At 35.1% G+C, this 22,221-nt stretch overlaps 1 protein-coding gene across 1 annotated transcript in view; it reads right to left on the reverse strand.

Moving 5' to 3' along the window:
• Window positions 1-12,268: 12,268 nt before the first annotated feature.
• The window catches only part of Tpi (triose phosphate isomerase), a 280,832-nt gene continuing 270,879 nt past the window's right edge, over window positions 12,269-22,221 (reverse strand). Inside the window, exon 8 of the mRNA XM_090406467.1 lies at window positions 12,269-12,876. Within this exon, the coding sequence (XP_090262593.1) occupies window positions 12,758-12,876 (119 nt within the window). The 3' untranslated portion in view covers window positions 12,269-12,757. The remainder of the gene's footprint in view (window positions 12,877-22,221) is intronic.

Genomic DNA, 22,221 nt, shown 5'->3' on the forward strand with positions numbered 1-22,221 from the left:
GGAAGAGACTTGCACAAGACTGTGGTCTGAATTGCAGAGGGTAAATGTGACCTCTACAATATATTTGGAAGAACTGATTAAAAAGAGATCAAAAGTATTGGGATAGTGAAGTGGTTATCTGGAATTCATGTAGGTAGATGCATGATTGGCATTGTCATTTCTTATGGCAAAGTTTGCTGCTTCTTATCCATCTTGGTTGGTGGTGGTGGTGGAAATGGTGCAGCCGGATTAGAATTACCGACTTTGACCTAGGACAACGATCTCACTTGTGGATGGCTGGATTGCAGTGGTAACGTTTCATGGAATGGAATATTGCGAGGTCTAAGTGATTATGGGAGTTTCGAGAACGAATGGTAAACGCAGCAGGTGAAAATGACTGAGACAAGGGAAACCTTGATCTAGGGAAGGTCAAAAGCATGAGATTCTAAATCAGCCACTTTATGGTATGCAATATCTGATCTCATGAAGGCATGGGGTACCACCTTTATAGCAAAAGGAACAGTGAAGTGTGTAATTTGGACATCGATTGGACAGTAGTGGATGTAGATGGTATTTGGGTTTCGGTCGAGAGTAGGTCTGGTGTGGATGATTGTAAGTGATGGTAAATGTCATTTATGTTGGCATTAATGCCACGGCTGTTAGGGAAGTGGATGTGAAAGTGAGTTTTTAATGAAGAGATTCCAGCTTGGTTTGTATGCAGTGATTGGTTGAGTTGTGTGCTATTCTTACTGGAAAGTTTATGAGTGAGATTCCTTTGTTTTTAAGATTCGTCATTAGGTCAATAATAATTAGATGGAAGGACAGAGTGATTTGCAATGAGGAGATAGACTCTCAGACATGACATGGCATCCGTTCTTAACTTTTGAATTTCCTTTGCATTTAATGTACATGTTTCACAGCCGTATGTCAGTATAGTGTGAGTGCTCTGGTTAAAAACATTCATTCTCGGGCATAGCAGTACTTGGCTTTTGATTATTGATTGTAATGTTACAAATGACTTCTGAATGTGGGAGACAGGCGAGACCACGTTGTTGCAAGGAGACTGATCACACCCAAACCTAAAGCATATTTTTTTTCCCACCCCTTTGCCACATACATAACCATGTACGAAGACATTTATATCTTTACCACGTTTGCACACCATTGCTAAACTTTCACACATTTTCCCCATTCCTCCCTTAATGATCTAATTTCCCTGATTCTCTGCATTAGGTCTCATGCCAAGTAAATTTTCCAGACTCCTGCTGCCAAATGAATTCAACTGCAGGATTCCTCTTATACAAGTCTTTTCTGTCAAACTCACTCGACACATCTAAAAACTCGCATTCATTTCTTCTACAGTCTATGCACGAAATCATTTGCTATCATTGTCCTCCTTAACTCAGTACTGTCATATCTGGGTAGCAATCCAACAATTTTTACTCTCACGTTTCTTTCCCACCTCTTCAAACAGACCTTTCATATCTTCTCCCATACTATATTTGTCTACTTAAATTATTAGTACCTACCATCTTTTACTTTCCCTTTTTCAATTACGTTTGCCATACTTTTAATTTTCGTCCCCGGTAAACTAGAAGTGGTGACTCCCTCGGCAATCGCAACTTTTAAGATTGAGTCGCCATACCATATCACCTCTTTTTTCTTAGATTTTAACTGACTTACCTTGTGATTAATATTATGATTACTAAGTTCAGTGCTTTCCTGCCCTGTTCTTGTTATGATCCTTTTTCTTATCCTGTCTAAGTTTAGTCAAACGTTTTTTCACCTTTTCCAATTCTCTGGTCGATTTTCTAATTCACTGAGATATTTCTAATGTCAGCTTATTCTCAAATAAATTATAATCATCACTGCAGCAGTACTTTTGTTCATCAGGACAAACGTTCTCCTCAGTAGTAACAATTTGAGCTTCACACTGTCCTGATGTGAAAAGTTTTCGGCACCATTCTTAAAACTAGTAAAAACGAATATTTCGTTTTTACTAGTTAACAATATGTTATAAAATGTTGTAGTACAATAATTATGCCAAAAACATAACATTAAATCTAAACACTTAATAAATCAACAAAAATCAATCATTCAGGAGCTTTCTAACAACACGTTCTTTTCATCAGCAAAATTTGTTGTTTTATGTAGCTTTATGTTGCCTGTCAAATCCTTCCCAATGTCATCAATGGACAGATTGAATAACAATGAACCAAGAGCCGATTCTTGAGGCACACCACTGGTTATCTTGAATTTTCCATATTCACATCCCCAATGACTGATTCTATCAGTCAGCTATCCTCTTATCGACGCTAATATTTTATAATCCAGTCTCATATTCTCCAATTTATGCAAGTCTTCCATGCTATATTCTGTTAAAAGCCCTAGCAAAATCCAAAAGTATCATAGTGTATCCATTCCCCTCGTCTAGCTCAATGGTAACATTGTTATAGAATGTGAGCAAGTTGTTAAACATGACCATCCCTTAGTAAACCCATGCTGTTCATTGCAAAGCATTCTGTCAAACCCATTTCTAAATGAGAGCCCTGACCAACTTTTCCAAAATCTTCACCACCACTCATGAGATACCGAATGGCCAAAAGTTAGATATATATCGGTTTTTGTAATGGGATTACTGTACATTCTTTTCATGCATGCAGAATCTTCCCTGTTCCAAGGCTCAAATTATAAAGCCTGATCAAATGAACAGTCAGTTCAGCTGAACACTCTTTAGCATCCAAGTTGATATCTCATCAGTTCCTATTGCAAAATTCTTTTGTTCAACAGCTCTACCACTTCCTCCTAATACACACAAGATTCCTCGTACAGCAAAGAGGTATTGGTGAGATCAATGTTGCTTACACCAGGTTAATAGCTTTTAGCAAAATGGCTACTCATTAAAGCTGAACGTGCCTCTGAAGCTCAGGCAGCATAGATGCCCTTTGGTCAGAAAGAACTGGGCTCAATTTCCATCTATCTTTATCTGGTATCTTTCGACTAAAGGTGAGTTAGCCAGTCTTTTACGGAGGTAAAGAGTTTTTGAAACTCCGGTGCAACAGCACATGGATCTACTTAATCTCTCATTAGGAGGGGTCAAACTGTCCCCCCTGCAAAAAAGGGGGAAATCCCATACAAATATTATTATTAATTGAGCAATCATTTCTGCATCAGTCACTTGCATTCAGCAGAGTTAATCTTTCAAATTAATCATTTCTTCTACTTTCAGCATAATCATAGAATTCTTTTGGGTTGTCTTTAACTTGCAGAGCCAGTTAATACTTAGACTTTCCATATGACACTTGTGACTCTTCTGCTTATAATTATCATAACCGACATCATCATTATGCTCATAGTATTCCTTCCACATCATCTTTTTCTTACAAATCTATTGCTTAATTAGATTACACATCAATACATATTCGATACATACAAATATAATATGATTATAGAGGGGAAAAAAGAATTTAAAAATGGTGTCCCAAACCCAAAAATGACAAAAAAAAAAAAACCCACTATTTCACAGCTTAAAACAAAGTGGCTGTTTTATTTTATTTATTTGTAAAACAGGTGAAGTAAAATATGTTATACTTATATAGATAATAAGCCGAAAGGCTATGCTTACTGAATTTTGAACTTAAATTTATTCTGTAGTCAAACGTGTGAAGAATCCAATCAAACTCTCACTAAATGCACATTTTTGTGTCAAGTAAAAAGAACATCTGTTAACAAACTGAAGCCTTGCTTCATAGACAGAAAAATAAGAGAAACCAAATTTTTTATGTGCCTTTCTCCTCCCCTTCCTAACATGATACAGTTATCAGTTCATGATATATATCTTCAAAGGCAGTATACTGATAAGAACTTAGTAATAATGAAAACTTAATTTTCTTGCACTATCAATGATTTTCTTAAAAATTAATCTGATTTGTCAGGTTGCTGATACTCTTATGGTTTCTTTTCAAATCACTTAACCACATCAATCCATCTAATATCTCGAGTCATCACCACACCTTACCCTCCAACATTTTTGCCAAATTTACAGAAAATCCTTGATCCTTCCTACACATGGAAGTGTGTTTTTATATAGGAGAGGACTTTTTTTTTTTTTTAAGCGTTTTCTGTTGTTCATCAAGATGTATGCTTACTTCTAACAATCCACAAGAGCAATGTTTTTCAACTGGTTATATGCAGAAAAAAGACTTGGTGGTACGTTAATAATGGACAGTAGACTTTTATAAATTTATGAAAAATAAAATAGTAAGAATCTGTGCCCAAAAGATAACTAATTACATCTTTCAGCTCTTTTTTTCAATCTAGCAGAACTGACAAATCATGTGCTGATTTTCAAATATTTTGTTTGTTCAACCTTCAGGTTGATAGCTATATATTTCTCAGACAGCTTAAAATCACAAGCAAGTTTTATCTCTCCTTGTTTTATATTCCTTTCTGGTAAGCTTTCTCCTCCAACAGTGTTGCTGTCAGGCAACACTGTGCATTAGTAATTACTACGTACCATTGATGGTTTTGTAAGGGCCTATGAAAACTGACACCCCTCATTATCGAAATATTACTTTGTTTGATAATATGTTAAGTTAGCCATACAAACATATAAATGCAAACTGAAGAATTTGTTAATTTTTAAGCTCCTTTTATATCACTTTCAGCTATTATTTTATATACTACATATATATATATACACAATATGTTTTTTTCAGTGTCTTGAATACCTACTCATATAATGATGCATTTCCTTTCATTTAACCTCTAATTTCTGTCACTACAACATTATGATGATGTTTTCTGGTGAAAACTATTATAAAGGAGTGCTTAAGGGTCAAAGCTGTATAACTGAGAGGAGACCTCCACATAGCCTTTAAAGGAATGCAGAGAACTGACCAGGGCTTCTAACCTAATGTCCAATCCTCACCTTCTCGTGGTGCACCCTGTTGGGTATCTACTTTGATACTGAACGAACGAGGATGGGCTGGCAATTTGGGATTTAGCCGAAAAAATTGTATTCTTATTGGTTAAACCAAAATAAAAAAAAATGATGGTACAACATGACAAAATTTCATGCCGGCTGGGGCGTCGCCCGGTTAAACAAGGTCCCCGTTGTTTTTGCCAGGGAACCAGGGGGAACAGCGAAAAGTCAGCTACTGGAACAAATCTGAAAACACACCCCAACTCAACATCACCAGAGTTAAAGCTCGGTACTATCAACGTAAGAAGACTGAATGGCAAAGAAATGAGGCTAGCTGAGGAATTAGATAAGTACCAGATCGACATAATAGGGGTGACTGAAACAAAAAAGACAAAAACTGGTGAGATCTTTCTGAGCAATAAATTCAAAATGTTATATTCAGGCAATGACAATCAAGGAATAGAAGGAGTGGCAATAATATTCAACACAAAATATGAGGCTAATCTTCTTGAATGGCAGTCAGTCTCAAGTAGAGTAATGTGGGCAAATATGAGAATGGGGAACTGGACAATGAGACTTATTTGTGCCTATGGTCCCACAGAAGGTTCTACTAAGATAGAAGTGGAGGAATTTTTTGACGCTTTAGAAAAAGCAACTGACACAATGAAAAATGAAAAGTTGGTCCTTGTTGGGGATCTAAATAGCAGAGTAGGAAATTATTGTCAGACATACAAAAATATTTTGGGAAAATTTGGAGACAAGAGCGAAGCTAATAATAATGGCAAATATCTGTTGGATTTCTGCTCAGGACATGGACTGGTTATTACTAACACCATGTTCCAACATAAAAATGTGCACAAATTCACATGGAGAGAAGAGGCTAGGAATAAGAAAAGTCTCATTGACTATGTTATTGTTGATAGTGATGTTTTCTCCCTGGTGCAGGACAACAGAGTCTACAGAGGATTTGAAATTGGAAGTGATCACTATTTAGACTTGAGCAGGATAAAATTGAATTTCATATTGAAAAGAAAAACATGTAAGAAAGTTTTAAAGCGAATAAAAGTTGAGCAGCTCTCAGATGTGAACTGTAGACTAAAATACACAAAGATTATTGAAGAAAAAATGAAAGTGTTTGAGAACAGGAATGAAACCTTGGAGATTCAGTGGCAAACTCTGAAGAAAACATTGATTTATTCTGCCAGAGAGGCATGTGGTGAAGTTGTCTGCAAGGATAAAAAAAAATCAGAACTACCAGGTGGACACAGGAAGTTAAAGAGGCAGTGAAGGAAAAGAAGAAAGCATATCAAACGTTCCTGGCAAATAAGTCAGCTTGTGCTCTTAGAGAATATAGAGACAAATGCAAGAATGCTAAACACTGTGTAAAACTAGCTAAACAAAGTCATGGGAGGACTTTGGCAAGAATATAGAAAATAAATATCAAGATGGTGGCAAAATATTCTGGAGGTTGTGAAGAAGCTTAGAATGCAGGAAAGAGTGCTGTAAAAGGAGTTAGAGATGATAAAGGTGACATGAAAACAGGAGAAAAAGATATCCTTGAAGCATGGAGCAATTACTTTGAAAAACTGCTAAATGAAACAAGCAGTGATGACAGCACAGTGGTAAAAAACACTGATCAGGCATGCAGTCAGGAATACATATCCATACTTGAAGTCATCAAATGCTTGAAATGTGGAAAGGCAGCAGGAGTAGATGATATTCGACCAGAAATGCTGAAGTATGGTGGTATAAAATTCTTACAGTGGCTGCACTGCATAGTTCAGAAAGCCTGGACAGAGGGACGAATTCCCGATGATTGGAGTAGAGCTCTCATAGTACCCATATATAAAAAGGGAAATAAAACTGCATGTGAGAATTACAGAGGGATTTCCCTACTGAGTGTTCCTGGCAAGATCTATACAAGTATACTTGAGAAACGGTTGAAGAGAATTGTGGAAGAAAAGCTTGGTGAAGAACAAGCTGGATTCAGGCCAAATAGAGGCTGTCAGGATCAGATCTTCACTTTACGACAAATAGGCGAGAAAGCATGGGAATATAACAAAGATCTGTATTTAAGTTTTGTCGATTTGGAAAAGGCATATGACAAGGTGCAAAGAGAGAAGCTATTCCACACGCTGCAGTTATATGGTGTCAATGGGGCATTATATCAAGCAATACTTAGTCTTTATTTGAGTTGTAAGTCAGCAGTTAGAATTGAAGGAAGTACAGGAAGATGGTTTAATGTTAAATCTGGTGTGAGACAAGGATGTACATTATCCCCTCTGTTATTCATTATCAATATGGATCACATTATGAAGGAAAGTGGTACTGATATCAAAATTGGATATGTTAATGTCATATGCGGATGATGTTATACTTCTAAATAAATCTGCTACAAGTCTGCAAGATTCTCTGACTAAATTGAATAGCAGTTGTAATAGATATGGCATGAAGGTCAGCAATAAAAAGACAAAGACAATGAAAATAGGCAGAATCATTGAAAATGTCAACTGTGTTGGGAATGGAGAATCTGTGGAACAAGTAAAACATTTCAGCTACTTAGGCACGATTTTTACTGAAGATGGTAAATTAAATATAGAAATAGACAACAGAATCAGCAAAGCTGGTATGGTGGGAAGTCAATTGAATAAATTCATATGGAATAAGAGAGAAATTAGTCAGAACACTGAATTAGCTGTATACAAGACTGTGTTCAAACCAGTTTTAACTTATGGATCTGAGAGCTGGGTCAAAAGTAAAACACTTGACCAAAGACTAGAGACCGCAGATATGAGAGTCCTGAGAAAGATTAGAGGCATAACAGATGGCATCAATGGCAATATCATATTAAAAATGAGGATATTAGGAAAGAACTTGACATTGTCAACATCCAGGAATGCATTAGCAGAGCTAATCTCAGGTGGTATGGTCACCTAAACAGAATGGGAGAGGAAAGATTAGCAAAACAAGTGTTCTTTGCCAGGTTGGCAGGAAAACGACCCAGAGGAAGACCAAGATATAGGTGGATTGATACGGTACAAAGTACCTTAGACAATAGAAATATAAGATCTGATAATGTTGGAGTCTTGACAAGTAACAGACTGATTTGGAGGAAAATTGTAGATAGGAAGTTAGTAATGATGTAATTTTTTCATGTAGTACTATCATATCCTGTACACCCCTTGAGGGCACATGGCAGGAATTTGATGATGATGATGAACTATTATTAAGATAGTCATAATAACAATTAAATCACCATGTTAATATTTTATGGTTTATTTTGTATTATACATATTTTGATAAGTAGTACCAAAATTATTCAGTGTTGGTTTGGTGGTATAAGTATTAAAAAAAAGTTGAGAACCACTGCCCTAACAACTTTGTAGCAAAACTGAAATATCAGAATAATAAATTTAATTATAGTCCATTTGTTTTCAATACTGTAGAGCCATAAGATAAGCATTAATTTCTATCAGCGATTTTCAACCGGTGTGCCGTGAGAGGTCTTCAGGTGTACCGAGAGATTTATGAAAACAAATTAATTAAAAGAAATAATGTCGTAATTTGCACATTTATTTCTTAGTGTCTGGTCTTCCCTCTTCTTGTGTGTGTAAACCAATCAAAATAATGCCAATTTTTTTGCCAGATCATCAAAAAAATTAAAAGAATATATTTTTAGTGTGCTGCAGAATTTTAATAATTAGTCTAGGTGTGCCATATCATGGAAAAAGTTGAAAATCACCGATTTATATCAAAGAAAAATATTATTTGCATGTATTTCTTAATTTTGAATTGTCTTTTTCTCTAGTATTTTGTGGTAGAAGAGACCATTTCTAGAATTTCACAAGAACATCCCCTCAATCCAATCCCTCATTATGACTCTCTCTATCAAAAATTAGATAGTGAATAAAGCTCCCACAGTTTTTAAATTAAGTACATTGATACAAATCTCAATATTTGCTGTTTTGCATAAACACCCCCACCCTCATTATCCAATTGCTACTCTTATTTAATAATGTTAAGTTAGCCATATAATTATATAAATAGAAGTTGAAGAATTCTGTTAATTTTTAATCGTTCTTTAATATGATTTTCAGTTATTTTATTTATTTTTTTGTGTGTGTGTGTGTGTGCATGTACCTAGTCAATTTAAAGTATTCAATATAAGATTGAATACTTTAAACCTGAAAAGTCTGGACTTGCAAAACATGCCATCTTCACTAGACGTAGAGTTCATTGGAGAAAGACAAGAGTCCTTCACAAAAGTCGGTTCCTCATGGAACGCCTTTATAAAGAAACATGTGAAACTTTACTTCATTCTCCTAACTTATACAGATTTGACGGCTTACGTCTATTCACTTTATGGGAGATAGTAGTACTTTATAAATCAGCTAATCTTTCCTAACTTTTTATTGTATACATTTTTTTTTTTTTTTGGTTAGGAAATTTATTGACCTTTTTAGTTATCTTACACCAGCTACTTAGGTGGTGCTTTTTGGAATTGTCAGTTATTGTTTAATTTGAGCTTAAAATGTACTGAAGATGCCTGTGACACACAGGCAAAAATTATACTATTAAATAATCTTTGTACGTGAGTTTTCCATTATTAATTTTGTATCGATGTGTCAACTCATGGTATACCTCTTTTAAAACGTATGTAGTATCTGGAGGAATAGCTATTCAAAATAGTTTATTATTAAAGTACAGGAATACCGTGATTCTCGATTTATCATGGTTTATAATTTGATACCAAAATTCCAATTATTGCGGCTGCGAGATGTAGCCCACTACATATGCATCCAGTTCGAGTCGCCACTCTCCAGGTATCGCTTCGTTTTTATCCGCCAGCACCTGCTCACCACTCATCAGTAACTGTCCACCTTTGCTTGAAGTACATGTGGATATTTCTTTCTCTTCTTATTTACCCCTACAATGAATGCTAAAAGAAACAAGGATGATATCAAGTCTACAGCTATCAAGAAGAAACGTAGAGTGATCAGCTTAGAAGATAAGTTGCATATGATAAATAAGTATGAAGCAGGCATAACCAAAGCCAAAACTGCAACAGAGTACGGTCTAAATGAATCAACTGTTCGCCATATTTTAGACCACGCTGCAAACTATAAGCAAATAGGACAAAGTGCATCGACCTCGTCTGGGTCCCAAACTATGAGAAACAGAAGCCATCTTATGATTGAAATGGAAACACTATTGTCAGTGTGGATAGAAGATTGTAACCAAAAGAGAATTCCTCTTAGTTAAATGACTATAAAAACAAAAGCATTGAATTTGTTTTTTAAAAAGAAAACAATTAGAAAGCGAAAATGATTCAGCATCAGTAGTGGAAGAAACGTTCTCTGTAAGTTCAGGGTGGTTTGATCAGTTCAAAAAGCGATCAAGTATTCATAGTGTTCGTGTATGAGGTGAAATTGCAAGTGCTGATGAAAAAGCAGCAGCTAGTCTTCCCGGTGAATTGCAACAGATCATCAAAGAAGGAAACTATACCAATGATCAGATATTTAATGCTGACGAAACAGGCTTATTATGAAAAAAAAAAATGCTCACTTAAACATTTTTAGCAAAAAATTAAACACAGCCTGGCTACAAGGTTTCAAAGGAGCGTGTAACACTTTTACTATGTTGCAATGCTTCTGGAGATTACAAGATGAAGCAAACCTTAATTTATTTCATAAAATCCTCGCCTACTTAGAAGTTTAGATAAAAATTTTCTCCCTGTTCATTGGAGATTCAATAGAAAAGCTTGGATGACAAAAACTATTTTTGAGGATTGGTTTAAAAACTGTTTTGTCCTGAAGCTGAAAGGTACTGCAAGTCATTAAATTTTGATTATAAAATCTTGTTGATATTAGATAATGCACGTAGTCATCCAATAGCACTGAATGATTTGTGCAAAAATGTAAGTTATTTATTTACCACCTAATACCACTTCCATCATCCAGCCAATGGATCAAGGTGTAATTGCATCCTTTAAGGCATATTACCTACGAAGAACTTTTTCACAAGCAACAGAAAAGACTATAGGAGATGAAGCTATGACTTTGACAGAATTCTGAAAGGCATTCAATATCAAAAATTGCATTGAGAAGGTCAAGGAAGCATGGAGTGAAGTAACGTCTAGCAACTTGAGTGCAGCGTGGCAAAAGATTATTCCTCATTGTGCAAATGATTTTAAAGGATTTGAAAAGGAAGTAACCTGTGTTATCAATGACATAACTGACCGCGCAGTTAGCCTAGTGGCTATGCGCTTTGCAATCATATGCCTGGGGAAGGAGTGTCCAGGGTTCGATTCCCGTCACTGACGTGAGGAGCTTAAGGATCTTCCTCAGCCATAGCCAAGTTAGCCGGTCTTGGGCGTGGAGGACAGCAGGGTTTTCCCTCCCAGTTTATCTGGGTTTTCTCATCCCGCAAGCAGGCAAACCAGCCCCGTGAACACACACACGGGTCTACAGTCATAAATACTTAACCCCCCCCATGAGGGGGCTCAACTTGCCCCAATAGGGACTGGGGAGAAAAGGGAGGAAACTCCATATGAATAAAAAAAATAAAAATGACATAACTAAGCTTGGCTTTGATCTAGGACTAAAAGAAATTGAAAAAGGTGATGTTCAGGACCTGCTTCAGTCACATGATAAGGAGCTGGATGATGAACACCTAATTAACCTCAAGGGAGAACGTGCTTACGATGTTCAAATCGATGATAATGATTAACAAATTGACGTAGCACTGGAGGAATTTAGCCTCAAAGAAATGTTTAGAATTGCTGAAAATTTTAAAGAAAAAAATCTTGAATGGCGATCCTAATCTCGAGCGATCAATGAAAGTTCATTAGGAAATTGAAAATTCCATCCGTTGCTACCGAGTTTTATACGAAGAAAAAAGAAAGAAAAAATTCCAGACAACTCTACATCAATTTTTATCCAAGAAAGAATAATTGCATGTACTCCTTATATATAAATAAAGATGAAAGAATAATGTTGTTTTTCTAAATTAACCTTCATTTTTTGTTCAACACATTTCTTTTTTACTTTATATATAAACTTTAATTAATAGATTTGAAAAATCCTTGGCAACGATCACCCATTTTACACGCATTATTTATCCTGATTATCGCAGTATTTTTTGTGGCAAGAATAATAACCGTGATAATTGAGGTATTCCTGTATTTTATAATATTATCCTTCAACATTTTAAAATTCCAAAACTGAATATCTAGTCTACAGTCACAAATAACCCCAGATTTAATACACTAAGTCAAAAAAACTTATGCAGCAGCAAAAATCCCTGAATTATAAACAATCCAAATGACAAGTGCAAGAATTTATTAATCAAATGATTACCCACGAATTATCAATAATCTTTTATTTATTCAATCTTTAAATGTTGACATTCCTATAATCTAAGCAGAACAAATGTAAAAGTGCATATTCAGCACTTTACACATCATTATATAAACATTATGATCTCAAAACTAAGCTTTTCAGAAATGGAAAAGCCTAAATGCTTTAAGTTCATAAATTATGATCCAGTTAATGGATTGCAAAAGTACTGTTTTATTTTTATTTTACTTCCTTACCAAACTGCTCAGGGCAGTATGCAACAAATTTCTAACTAAGCTATTCTTAAAATTACAAATAGACATCACTAAATTTAACATTTTGATTTAATTTTTGATAACAAATTCAAAAATATTGTGGAAACATGTACACTGAAAGTTGGTTAACTCTCCATTATTAGAATTCATCTTTGCTGACAAAATTATAAATTACTGAACACAACTGTGCAATTTAAAGAAAATAAATTGCTGTACAACAAAAATTGCCATTTCATTTATATTCACTGGTTGGCATTTACTATCTGAACAAAGTCAGGTTTCAAAGAAGCTCCACCTACTAGGAAACCATCAATATCTGCAGCCTTAGCTAATTCTTTACAATTAGAAGATGTTACAGAACCTGAAAAACAGAATCGGAATCAGTATAATTAGTTATATTAATAATTAATATTATCAGCAAGTTACTAGATCTCTAAGCTTTTTTTTTTTTCCTGGTAATGCCAGTTAATTTAAATTGCATGAAATGATTCTTCCTTTTTCATTTAAATAAAGTTCAAAGTCAGATCTTACAAAGTATTACAAAAATGCAAAGTGGACAAAAAAAAAAAAAAAAAAAAGAGAGAGAAAAAAGGTGATGAAACCTGTTAAAAATCAATTTAATAGATTTCCTTTAATTTTTATAATTTGTCCAATTTTATATACAAAATTTTTATTAGCTAATTAATACAGAAGTACTGAAAGATGCCATGTGGATAGAATGGATGTATGGAATGGCTCTTCTGATGAACTTCAACAATTTCTCAATAAGTTAAACGCATTTCATCCTAGGATCAAGTTTACCCTAGAAGTAGAATCAAATAAGCAGTTAGCCTTTTTAGATCTTCTAATTCTTCGCCAACCAGATGGTAACCTACATTTCTCAGTTTATAGAAAGAAGACTCATACAGGCCATTATATCCATGCGGAATCTCATCACCATCCCAGTCAAAAGGCAGGAACTATTAAAACACTGGTTCATCGGGCCCACTCCTTTTGTTCTACAGACGATCTTTTACAGAAAGAAATACGATATATAACTTCTTCCTTTCTATCTAATGGCTATAAGAATTGCTTCATTAAAAGAACTTTGAGTAGATTTAATATGTCTCCCTCTTCAAACACAGAGGAAATAACGCGCATTACCATCCCTTATATACAAGGCATCAGTGAACGTATAGCAAAAATTTTAAAACCACTGAATATTTTTGTTGCCTTTCGACTGTTTAGAAAAGTCTCCACCTTTCTCGCTTCTCCAAAGGACAAGCTTCCACATCTCAATCATCCAGGTGTCTACCAGATTCCGTGCTCTTGTGGATTATGTTATTTCGGACAAACGGGAAGATCTGCCTCCATTCGGCTAGAAGAACACTAATCTTATATTGAATACTTTAAACCTGAAAAGTCTGGACTTGCAGAACATGCCATCTTCACTAGACACAGAGTTCATTGGAAAAAGACAAGAGTTCTTCACAAAAGTCAGTTTCTCATGGAACGCCTTTATAAAGAAGCATGTGAAACTCTACTTCATTCTCCTAACTTAAACAGATCCGACGGCTTACGTCTATCCCCTTTATGGGAGATAGTACTTTACAAATCAGCTAATCTTTCCTAACTTTTTATTGTATTAATCTTTTTTTTTTTTTTAGGAAAGTTATTGACCTTTTTAGTTATCTTACACCAGCTACTTAGGTGGCGCTTTTTGGAATTGTCAGTTAATGTTTAATCTTTGTGCCTAATTGTACTGAAGATGCCTGTGACACACGGGCGAAAATTATACCATTAAATAATTTTTCTACGTGAGTTTTTCCGTTATATTTTTATGTATAATGTAGAAGTTATATATTTTCCCCAAAACAAGTAGCCTAGTCATGAAGACACTCCATGTGCAAACAATGTTTACTTATGTTTGACTAAAGCAGTGATTTTCAACCAGTGTGCCGTGAAAGGTTCACAGGTGTGCCTTTTTGATATAAAGGAATAATAAAAATTGAGTTAAAGAAGTTTTTTGTGCATTTTACTTACAAAGTATATGAGGAGTCAATAATGTTTATATTGCATTGAACGGAATTGTTATGAGTGAATAAAATTTATGATTATGTTGGTATCATATAGATTTATTATACCTGTTATTATAGATATGCATCATCGTATTGTTTTTATGGGTTCCTCCAGTTGTGCAACAATTATAGCCTATACGGTGCTTACTGTAGCATCGGTGGTGAGATCCATTTGTCTTAAGTGCGTGTCAGTTGGCAAATTTAAACACTGCAAAAGACGATTAGCTAATGGAAATAAAGAATGACGGAGGATTACAACATAAACATTCAACAACAGATACTATTTCATTCTGGTTGTCTCTTTGAAGTGAATATTCCATTATCAGGAAAAAAGGCACTTGATGCACTCTTCCTTTCTCCACTTCATATTTGTGTGACGGATTGCTAGCTCTTCTACAATGAACACTATAAAAAAAACAATTGCTCACGTCTTGAAACCTTGGAAGAAGATTCAAGGGTATTCATTTACAATACGACCTTACACAATGAAACCATGCCAAGCTCAGGTGTCTCACTGATTAAAAAAAATACATTTATATTACATGTATGTATATTAGAAAAAAAAATTAATTAATAATTACTGTCATAAATAAACAGGGTTTCAAAAAGAGGGTTGAGATGAATTTAGTCTTTATTTGAAAACAGTCGATACATTTCTTAATACTTGAATGGTGTGCCGTAGAATTTTAGAAATTAGCTCTAGTGTGCTGTAAGATAAAAAAAAAGATGAACACTGCTGGAATAAAGGATTAAAACAAATAGTTTCTTGTCTATAATTAATTTACTTTGAAACTGAGAAAGAAAAAAAAATCTTCCTACAAATAACCTAAATAATAATAATAATTATTATTATTATTATTATGTGACACCTCCAGGGAGTCCAAAGACTCATCGAGGGAGAGTGTGCCAACAGCATCGAACAATTGTTCCCCTTCCAATTACTAAATGCGCTCAAACTTGCTTAACTTTTTGCGAGCCATTAGTAGCACAGGCTCTACCAATCGACCAACCTTTGCTACAGGATCAAAGTTAGATAACTTGTTATCTAGATGACATGCTCATCTTCAGGTTTAATGGAATGAAAACAGCACAATGAAATAACACAAATTTAATAGCTACAATATTTTGTCCTATCATAGAGACATCATCTGGATTACAATATAAAAATTATTGTTTCCCAAATCTTGGAAGTTTCACACGATTATATTTATTTACATTTGGATGGTTTTTAAATTTGCCAATTCAAAAAATGCCTTTCAAAGTTTGTATTTTCTGTGTTGTTAAGCATAGTAGTTTTATCCATTTGATTGCAAGATGTCTAAAGGCACGGTTGGTTAGTCTTGATTGACCATAGTTGTGGAGGCAGATGTATTTCTTGTATTCAAGACAGGTGTTTGTAATTTTCCCAATTTGTCCATAATATGACAAAATGCAAGAACAAGGGTCTTGTTCTAGACCAGAACTACTGGTCACCTGCCTTCTTGATTCATTGTATCCAACGGCGAATTCTCCATGCTTCCTGTGCAAGCTCATTACTTGAGAAAGAAGTAATATTTATTTGTTAATAAATGCATGCATTTATAAGCATTCCATTTAAGCTTTTATTTTTGTAGACAGAAGATGTTTTAAGCTTGCACTGCAATAATTGAGATTTGTGTTGTGTATCGAAGGTCGATGCTTGCTCGTCTAGACAAAGCTACCTTGGCTTGCTCGGTTGTGTGAACTTCCAGGTCCTTGCTACAGCACTGTGATTTCATGGGCATGTATAGCCATTTCTGCTCCCTTCACATCGTCTTAAACACAGGCCATACGCAGTGAAAGTAGCTCTAGCAGTGAGCTTCAGCCAGCCTTTACAAGTGTGTGTTGCTTGGGAAAATTAAGTTACAACCAACTTTTTATGCCGATGTTATTGACCAGTTCATAAAGAAGAACCATACGGTAGAATTTGTATTCAAATAGCTAAACTAAAAAAGATAGAATATCATTTGTAAAATAAATGTACATAAATTTCTAAATATATAGTTTTAAATGGTCAGTTAGTCATTATTCTGCTAATCAGACTTCAATCACACCTCTCACTCCCTGAATGATAACAAGAGCAAGTGTTAATTTCAAGACCGCATTTGCCCCTGATTGCATCATATATTACATAATGCCTGGTAACCATTCAGTTTCATCTATGTAAGCAGCTTTAAGTCAATTCCCATTTGCTTCAACTTACATATTATTATTATACGGGCATCTCCACAGAGTCCGAAGACTCATCATGGGAGATCCAATCTATCATATCTTTCCTTGAATCCATTAACAGAAAAAGCACCAATAATAGGAATAAAATTGAGTAGTTTATTAAATACCTTTCTGAAGTCCAGCAATATAATGGTGCTGCTATATCCCTTATCCAACTTAGCTGTCACTTTATTGAAGAAAGTGAGTAAATTAAGACACGATCTTCTTTCACAAAGCCATGCTGTTCCTATCCATATGTTCGTGGATTCTGCCTTAACCAACTTTTCCAGGACGATCTGTAATTTGCTAAAATCTGTCTTAGAGCACCTTTACATAACAGGATTATCCTGCCCTATTAAACTTCTCTAATACATGAACTATACTTCATTCAATCCAATGACTATACATACTGAGATTTCTTAATCTCCTAAATTCAGATTTCTCTATTGGACAATCCAGAATAATCATGAAAGTGTCCACTATTTCAGTCAACTTTCCCAACAACATTCATTACAGTTATTTTTCCATAGCAATCCTCCTTATTTGTCACAGTTTACAATGGGATTTCTTCTGGCCCTCAGCTAATTTTCTCTGATAACTTGATTTTGTATTCCATGCTAGTTCTCTTTCTTGTCTCTGCTACCATTTAGAAGCCTGCTGACTGACTACCTTGCTCCCTATATATACCTTCCACATTGTCTTGTTTTGTAGATCCTGCTTAATGACTACTCATAACCCACTTGATTTACTCACCTGGATATGCTGTTCCTCGTGTCCTAAGCACTGCTCCAAAATGTCTGGAGCCTATTAATCATTAGCTTTGTAGTTTCACATATTCTCTTCTTACTTGAAAATTTAACACACTTAGCCAACTCTCCAAATCAATACTGCATGATCACTCTCACTAATCAGTTGTAAAGTTACCTTGATTATAGACCAATCTTCTAATGCTATCACCAGATCCACCACTCTTAAAACCTTGGATCCTTTCTTTTACAGGCTGTATTAGAGAACTGTTTTTTAATAGCTTCATTAATTCTATTTCATTTCTTCCACATACCATATCCTCCTTCCATTCATTCTTATAGCTGAAGGTCAAATAATGACTTGCTCCATGCTCAGAAAGCTAATTTGCTGATGCATGTCACACACATCTTTTGTCCCCCCTCAAAAAAAAAAAAAAAAAAAAAAAAAAAACTACACACATCTCTCAACCCTACCTTCTTGGTGATTGCAACTTTATTATCATTAGCAATGCTCCTACCAATCTGTTCTCTCTCTCTCTCTCTATTCCTGAAAACATAGTAACCTTTCATACATTTCCTAGCAATATGTTCCTCCATCAATCAAGTTTCATCAATGCCTACAATTTTTGTCCAATTTAATCTAATAAAAATCAAAACTGCCTCACCATTGTTCTTGATGGTTCTCACATTAGTATATATTTTATTATCAGACCTCCATGGAGTCAAATGACTCATCACAGTAGGTTCCCCACCACACACACACAAAGCTCATCATACCATGACTTGAATGCATTCACTGTGGTGGGTATGGAGACAGTCAATGCATTACAACCACCCACAATTCTCCATGAAAAAAACCCATACCTCTCCTCATTATGCTTCTAAGGATGGCCAAGTGTTCTTCTCCTGTATCTGCCCATTCAATGAAAAATCTGGTCTACATTAATCTGGAAATAACTTCTTACCAAATAATCGAAACAAATTACCCCCTCCTCCCGTCCTTCTATTCACTAGACTCTGCAAATTACATTCCCTCAAATCTGTCTTCATATTCAGCATTGCAGAGAAACCATCTTTTCAACATCTCTTCATCCTTGTGAAAAACCAAACAATGAAATCTGTGAAGAGTAATCTATTGTGGTCTGTTCAGTAGCATCCTTATGTCGAGATGCCAGTGTCTTATGTATCACTGCCATAATCTGTTGTGCTGCCCTCACAATTTTGACAAAACATCCTCAAAATTTCAGATCCCTATCCACCAACATCCCAGATCCCTCATCTTTTCTGTCTCCTTTAAGACATCTCCAACAATAATCTTATATTCTACAAGATTTATCAGGGAAATTTTTGAATTATTGCACCAACAAGAGCTACTAGCTGTGCTTCATATGCTGCAATCTAGCGGCAACATTTGGATATAGACTAGCAAAAACCACAATGTGATATCTGCTTAGTTATTGTACTAAGTTTGTGTCAACACATGTTCCGTGTATCTAGCAATTTTTTGCTGTGTTTAAACATGCGATTTTCATGATCAACAAATTTGTGTGAAGTTTTGCATCAAATTGGGAAAATATTTCACATAGACATTTGAAATGTTAAACGTTTTAAAGTGGCCAAACTGCAATCGATGAAGATCCCCTGTTCAGGATGACCACTAAGATCGAAAATTGAAGAAAATGTTGCAAAAGTTTGTGAGTTATCTGTTCTAACTGCCATTTAACTGTTCGTGAGGGAGCTGAAAAAGTAAATATTTCAAACTGTGTCATGAGATTCTTACGCAAAATTTAGGATGTATCGCATTGCAGAAAAATTTGTGCCTCACCTTTTGACTGACAATCAAAAACATATTTAAGTTGATGTGAGTCAAGAGCTTTTCAGTCGAGCTTACAGGAATGAAAAGTTTTTAAAGAACATTACCAGGGATGAGACATGGATTTATGGCTATGACATCGAAACAAAAGCTCAGTTGTCATCATGGGTGTCAAAAGGATCACCACAACAACAACAACAAAAAAAAAGAAAAAATAAGACAATTTGATTCTGAGGGCATTGTTCACCATGAATTTCTTACACAAGGAAAGACAGTGAACAGGAGTATTATGAAAGGGAAAATTGATAAATGCTTCATGATAATGTGCATATGCACACCAATACTAATCTATTAATTTTTGACAAAACATGAAACAACAGTCATTATACAGCCTGCTTACTTACCTGACCCTGCACCAGAACTTTTTTTATTCCCTAAATTGAAAATGATGTTGAAAGGTCAACATTTTGAGTCGATTGACTTCATAAAGAAAAAAAAATGCTAGCAGAACTGTGCAGTATTCCGAAAAAAGCATTCCAGAAATGTTTCAAAGGATGGAAGAAATGCTGGCAGTGGTGTATACAAAGTGGGGGAGATTACTTTGAAGGCAACAAGGCCTAATAGCTTCTAAGTTAGAAAGGAACATTTTTATTTAAAAAATTTGGTAATTTCCCAGACAAACCTTGTACATCCCAAACTTAAAACCTTACATTTTCTACATTGAACTGGCAGCCCCCATTCACAGTCTATTCAAATCCACTTGTAAGACATCTGTTCTACTCTTCATAATTCTTCCCAATTTATATGCAAACAATTGTATATATCACAATTTAAGGCTTTCCCAATATCATTTATTATTATTATTTATGGCATCTCCATGGAGTCCAGAGACTCATCATGGGAGACCCAAATCAACCATCATACACACAAATCATATCATATCTCTCCTTAAATCCATTCACCATCAGGGAACTCGGAACCAATTCTGGCAATCCACTGCACTCACTCATCACTCTCCATGCAAAAAATTTGGTCTGCACACCACTACTAACCAAACTCTTACACAACTTCCATGGATGGCCTCTAGTTCCCTGACTATTTGTCATATACGAAAATTGTAGCTTGCATCAATTTTATAAAACGCCTTTAATATCTTAAAAGTTAATATCATGTTCCCTCTTTTCCACATATCAACTAAACTTTGTGTTACAAAGTTTAGTTAATAGGCAGAAACTTATCTTAATAGGGAATATTTCACAGACCTGTCACCATCTTGGTCACTCTTTTCTGAATCGTTTCAACCACCTCTTGGTTCCCAAGAAACCAAGGTGACCAAATCTGTGCAGAGTAGTTAAGATGTGGCCAAATCATAGCTTTATGAAGAGGGATAACAACTTCCTTCTTGTTAGAATAAAGAGAAGAAAGTTATTCCTTCTCTTTACTCTTTTTCTTACATTTTCCTACAAATTAAACAGCAATAGTCTCATAGCAGATGCTCGAGGCACACCACTAGTGACCTCTTCTAGGATATCACTCCCCCCTCATATACAACTATAAATTGATGACCATCTTTCTCCTTATACTTTCCACATTTTCTTGTTTTGCAGATCCTGCTTAATGATACTACTCATCCATTTAATACTCACATGACTAGTATCCATCAGACAGCCAACCTCCAATCCAGTGCACTAATCTGCTATCAAACCATATATATTCCAATTTAATTACAAGCTTGTCATATGGTAGCCTATGAAATGCTTTTGAAAAATCTGAAGAGATCACTGTGTGTGCACCCCCCCCTTTCTCCTTTGCATTTGGCACATTCCAATCTCTGTTCACCATCACTCCCAGATCTCTCATCTCCTTAAAAATTTCTCCATTAATTGTATACTAAATTTCAAGACCTGGCACTTTTGAAAGGAATTCCTTTCAAATATGCAGTGATATATATAGTCAAACATTATTCAAGAAAAAATGAAAGAGTTTGAGAAAAGGAACCAAACCTTGGAGAGTCAGTGGCAAATCCTGAAGAAAACATTGATTGATTCAGCCAGAGAGGCATGTAGTGAGGTTGTCTGCAAGGATAGAAAAATCAGAACTCCATGGTGAACACAGGAAGTTAAAGAGGCAGTGAAGGAAAAGAAGAAAACATATCAAAAGTTCCTGGCAAACAAGCCAGCTAGTGGCAAATAAGTCTTAGAGAATTCAGAGACAAATGTAAGAAAGCTAAAACACTGTGTAAAACTAGCTAAACAAAAGTCTTGACAGTATGCATGGGCCTGCTTCTGCAGAAAATTTTCCAGGAGGGGGCGGGGGGGGGGGGGCAAAGCTTGGAGACAATTACATCAATAAATTTTTATAATTATCGATTTAATTAAATAATTACATCAATAAACGTCTTAGCATTTTTTGATGTAATTATTTATAGATGTATTATTTATTGCGCAAGTCATATGACATCAGCTTAATGTGAGTTAGTAGAACACACCATGTTTTCTCCCACCATGAATCAGACAAAGTTTGCTAAAATAGATTAGGGCCGGATCCGGCCTGCCCATATGTGGTATAAAACAACATTTCAGCTACTTAATCACGATTTTTTGTGAAGATGGTAACATTGAAATACACAATAGAATTAATAAGCTGGCATGGTAGCAAGTCAGCTAAATAAATTTATATGAAATAAAATAGAAATTAGTCAAAGCACTAAATTAACTGTATAAGACAATGTTCAAAACAATTTTAATTTCTGGATCTGAGAGCTGAGGTAGAAATAACACTCTTGATCAAACACCACAAATATTAGAGTTCTGAGAAAGATTAGAGAACTGAACAGATAGCATCGATGGCAGTATCATATT

This window comes from Typopeltis vanoorti, chromosome 1, assembly GCF_054136105.1.
Source record: "Typopeltis vanoorti isolate ZY-2024b chromosome 1, IOZ_Tvanoo_1.0, whole genome shotgun sequence".
NCBI classification, from domain to species: Eukaryota; Metazoa; Arthropoda; class Arachnida; order Uropygi; family Thelyphonidae; genus Typopeltis; species Typopeltis vanoorti.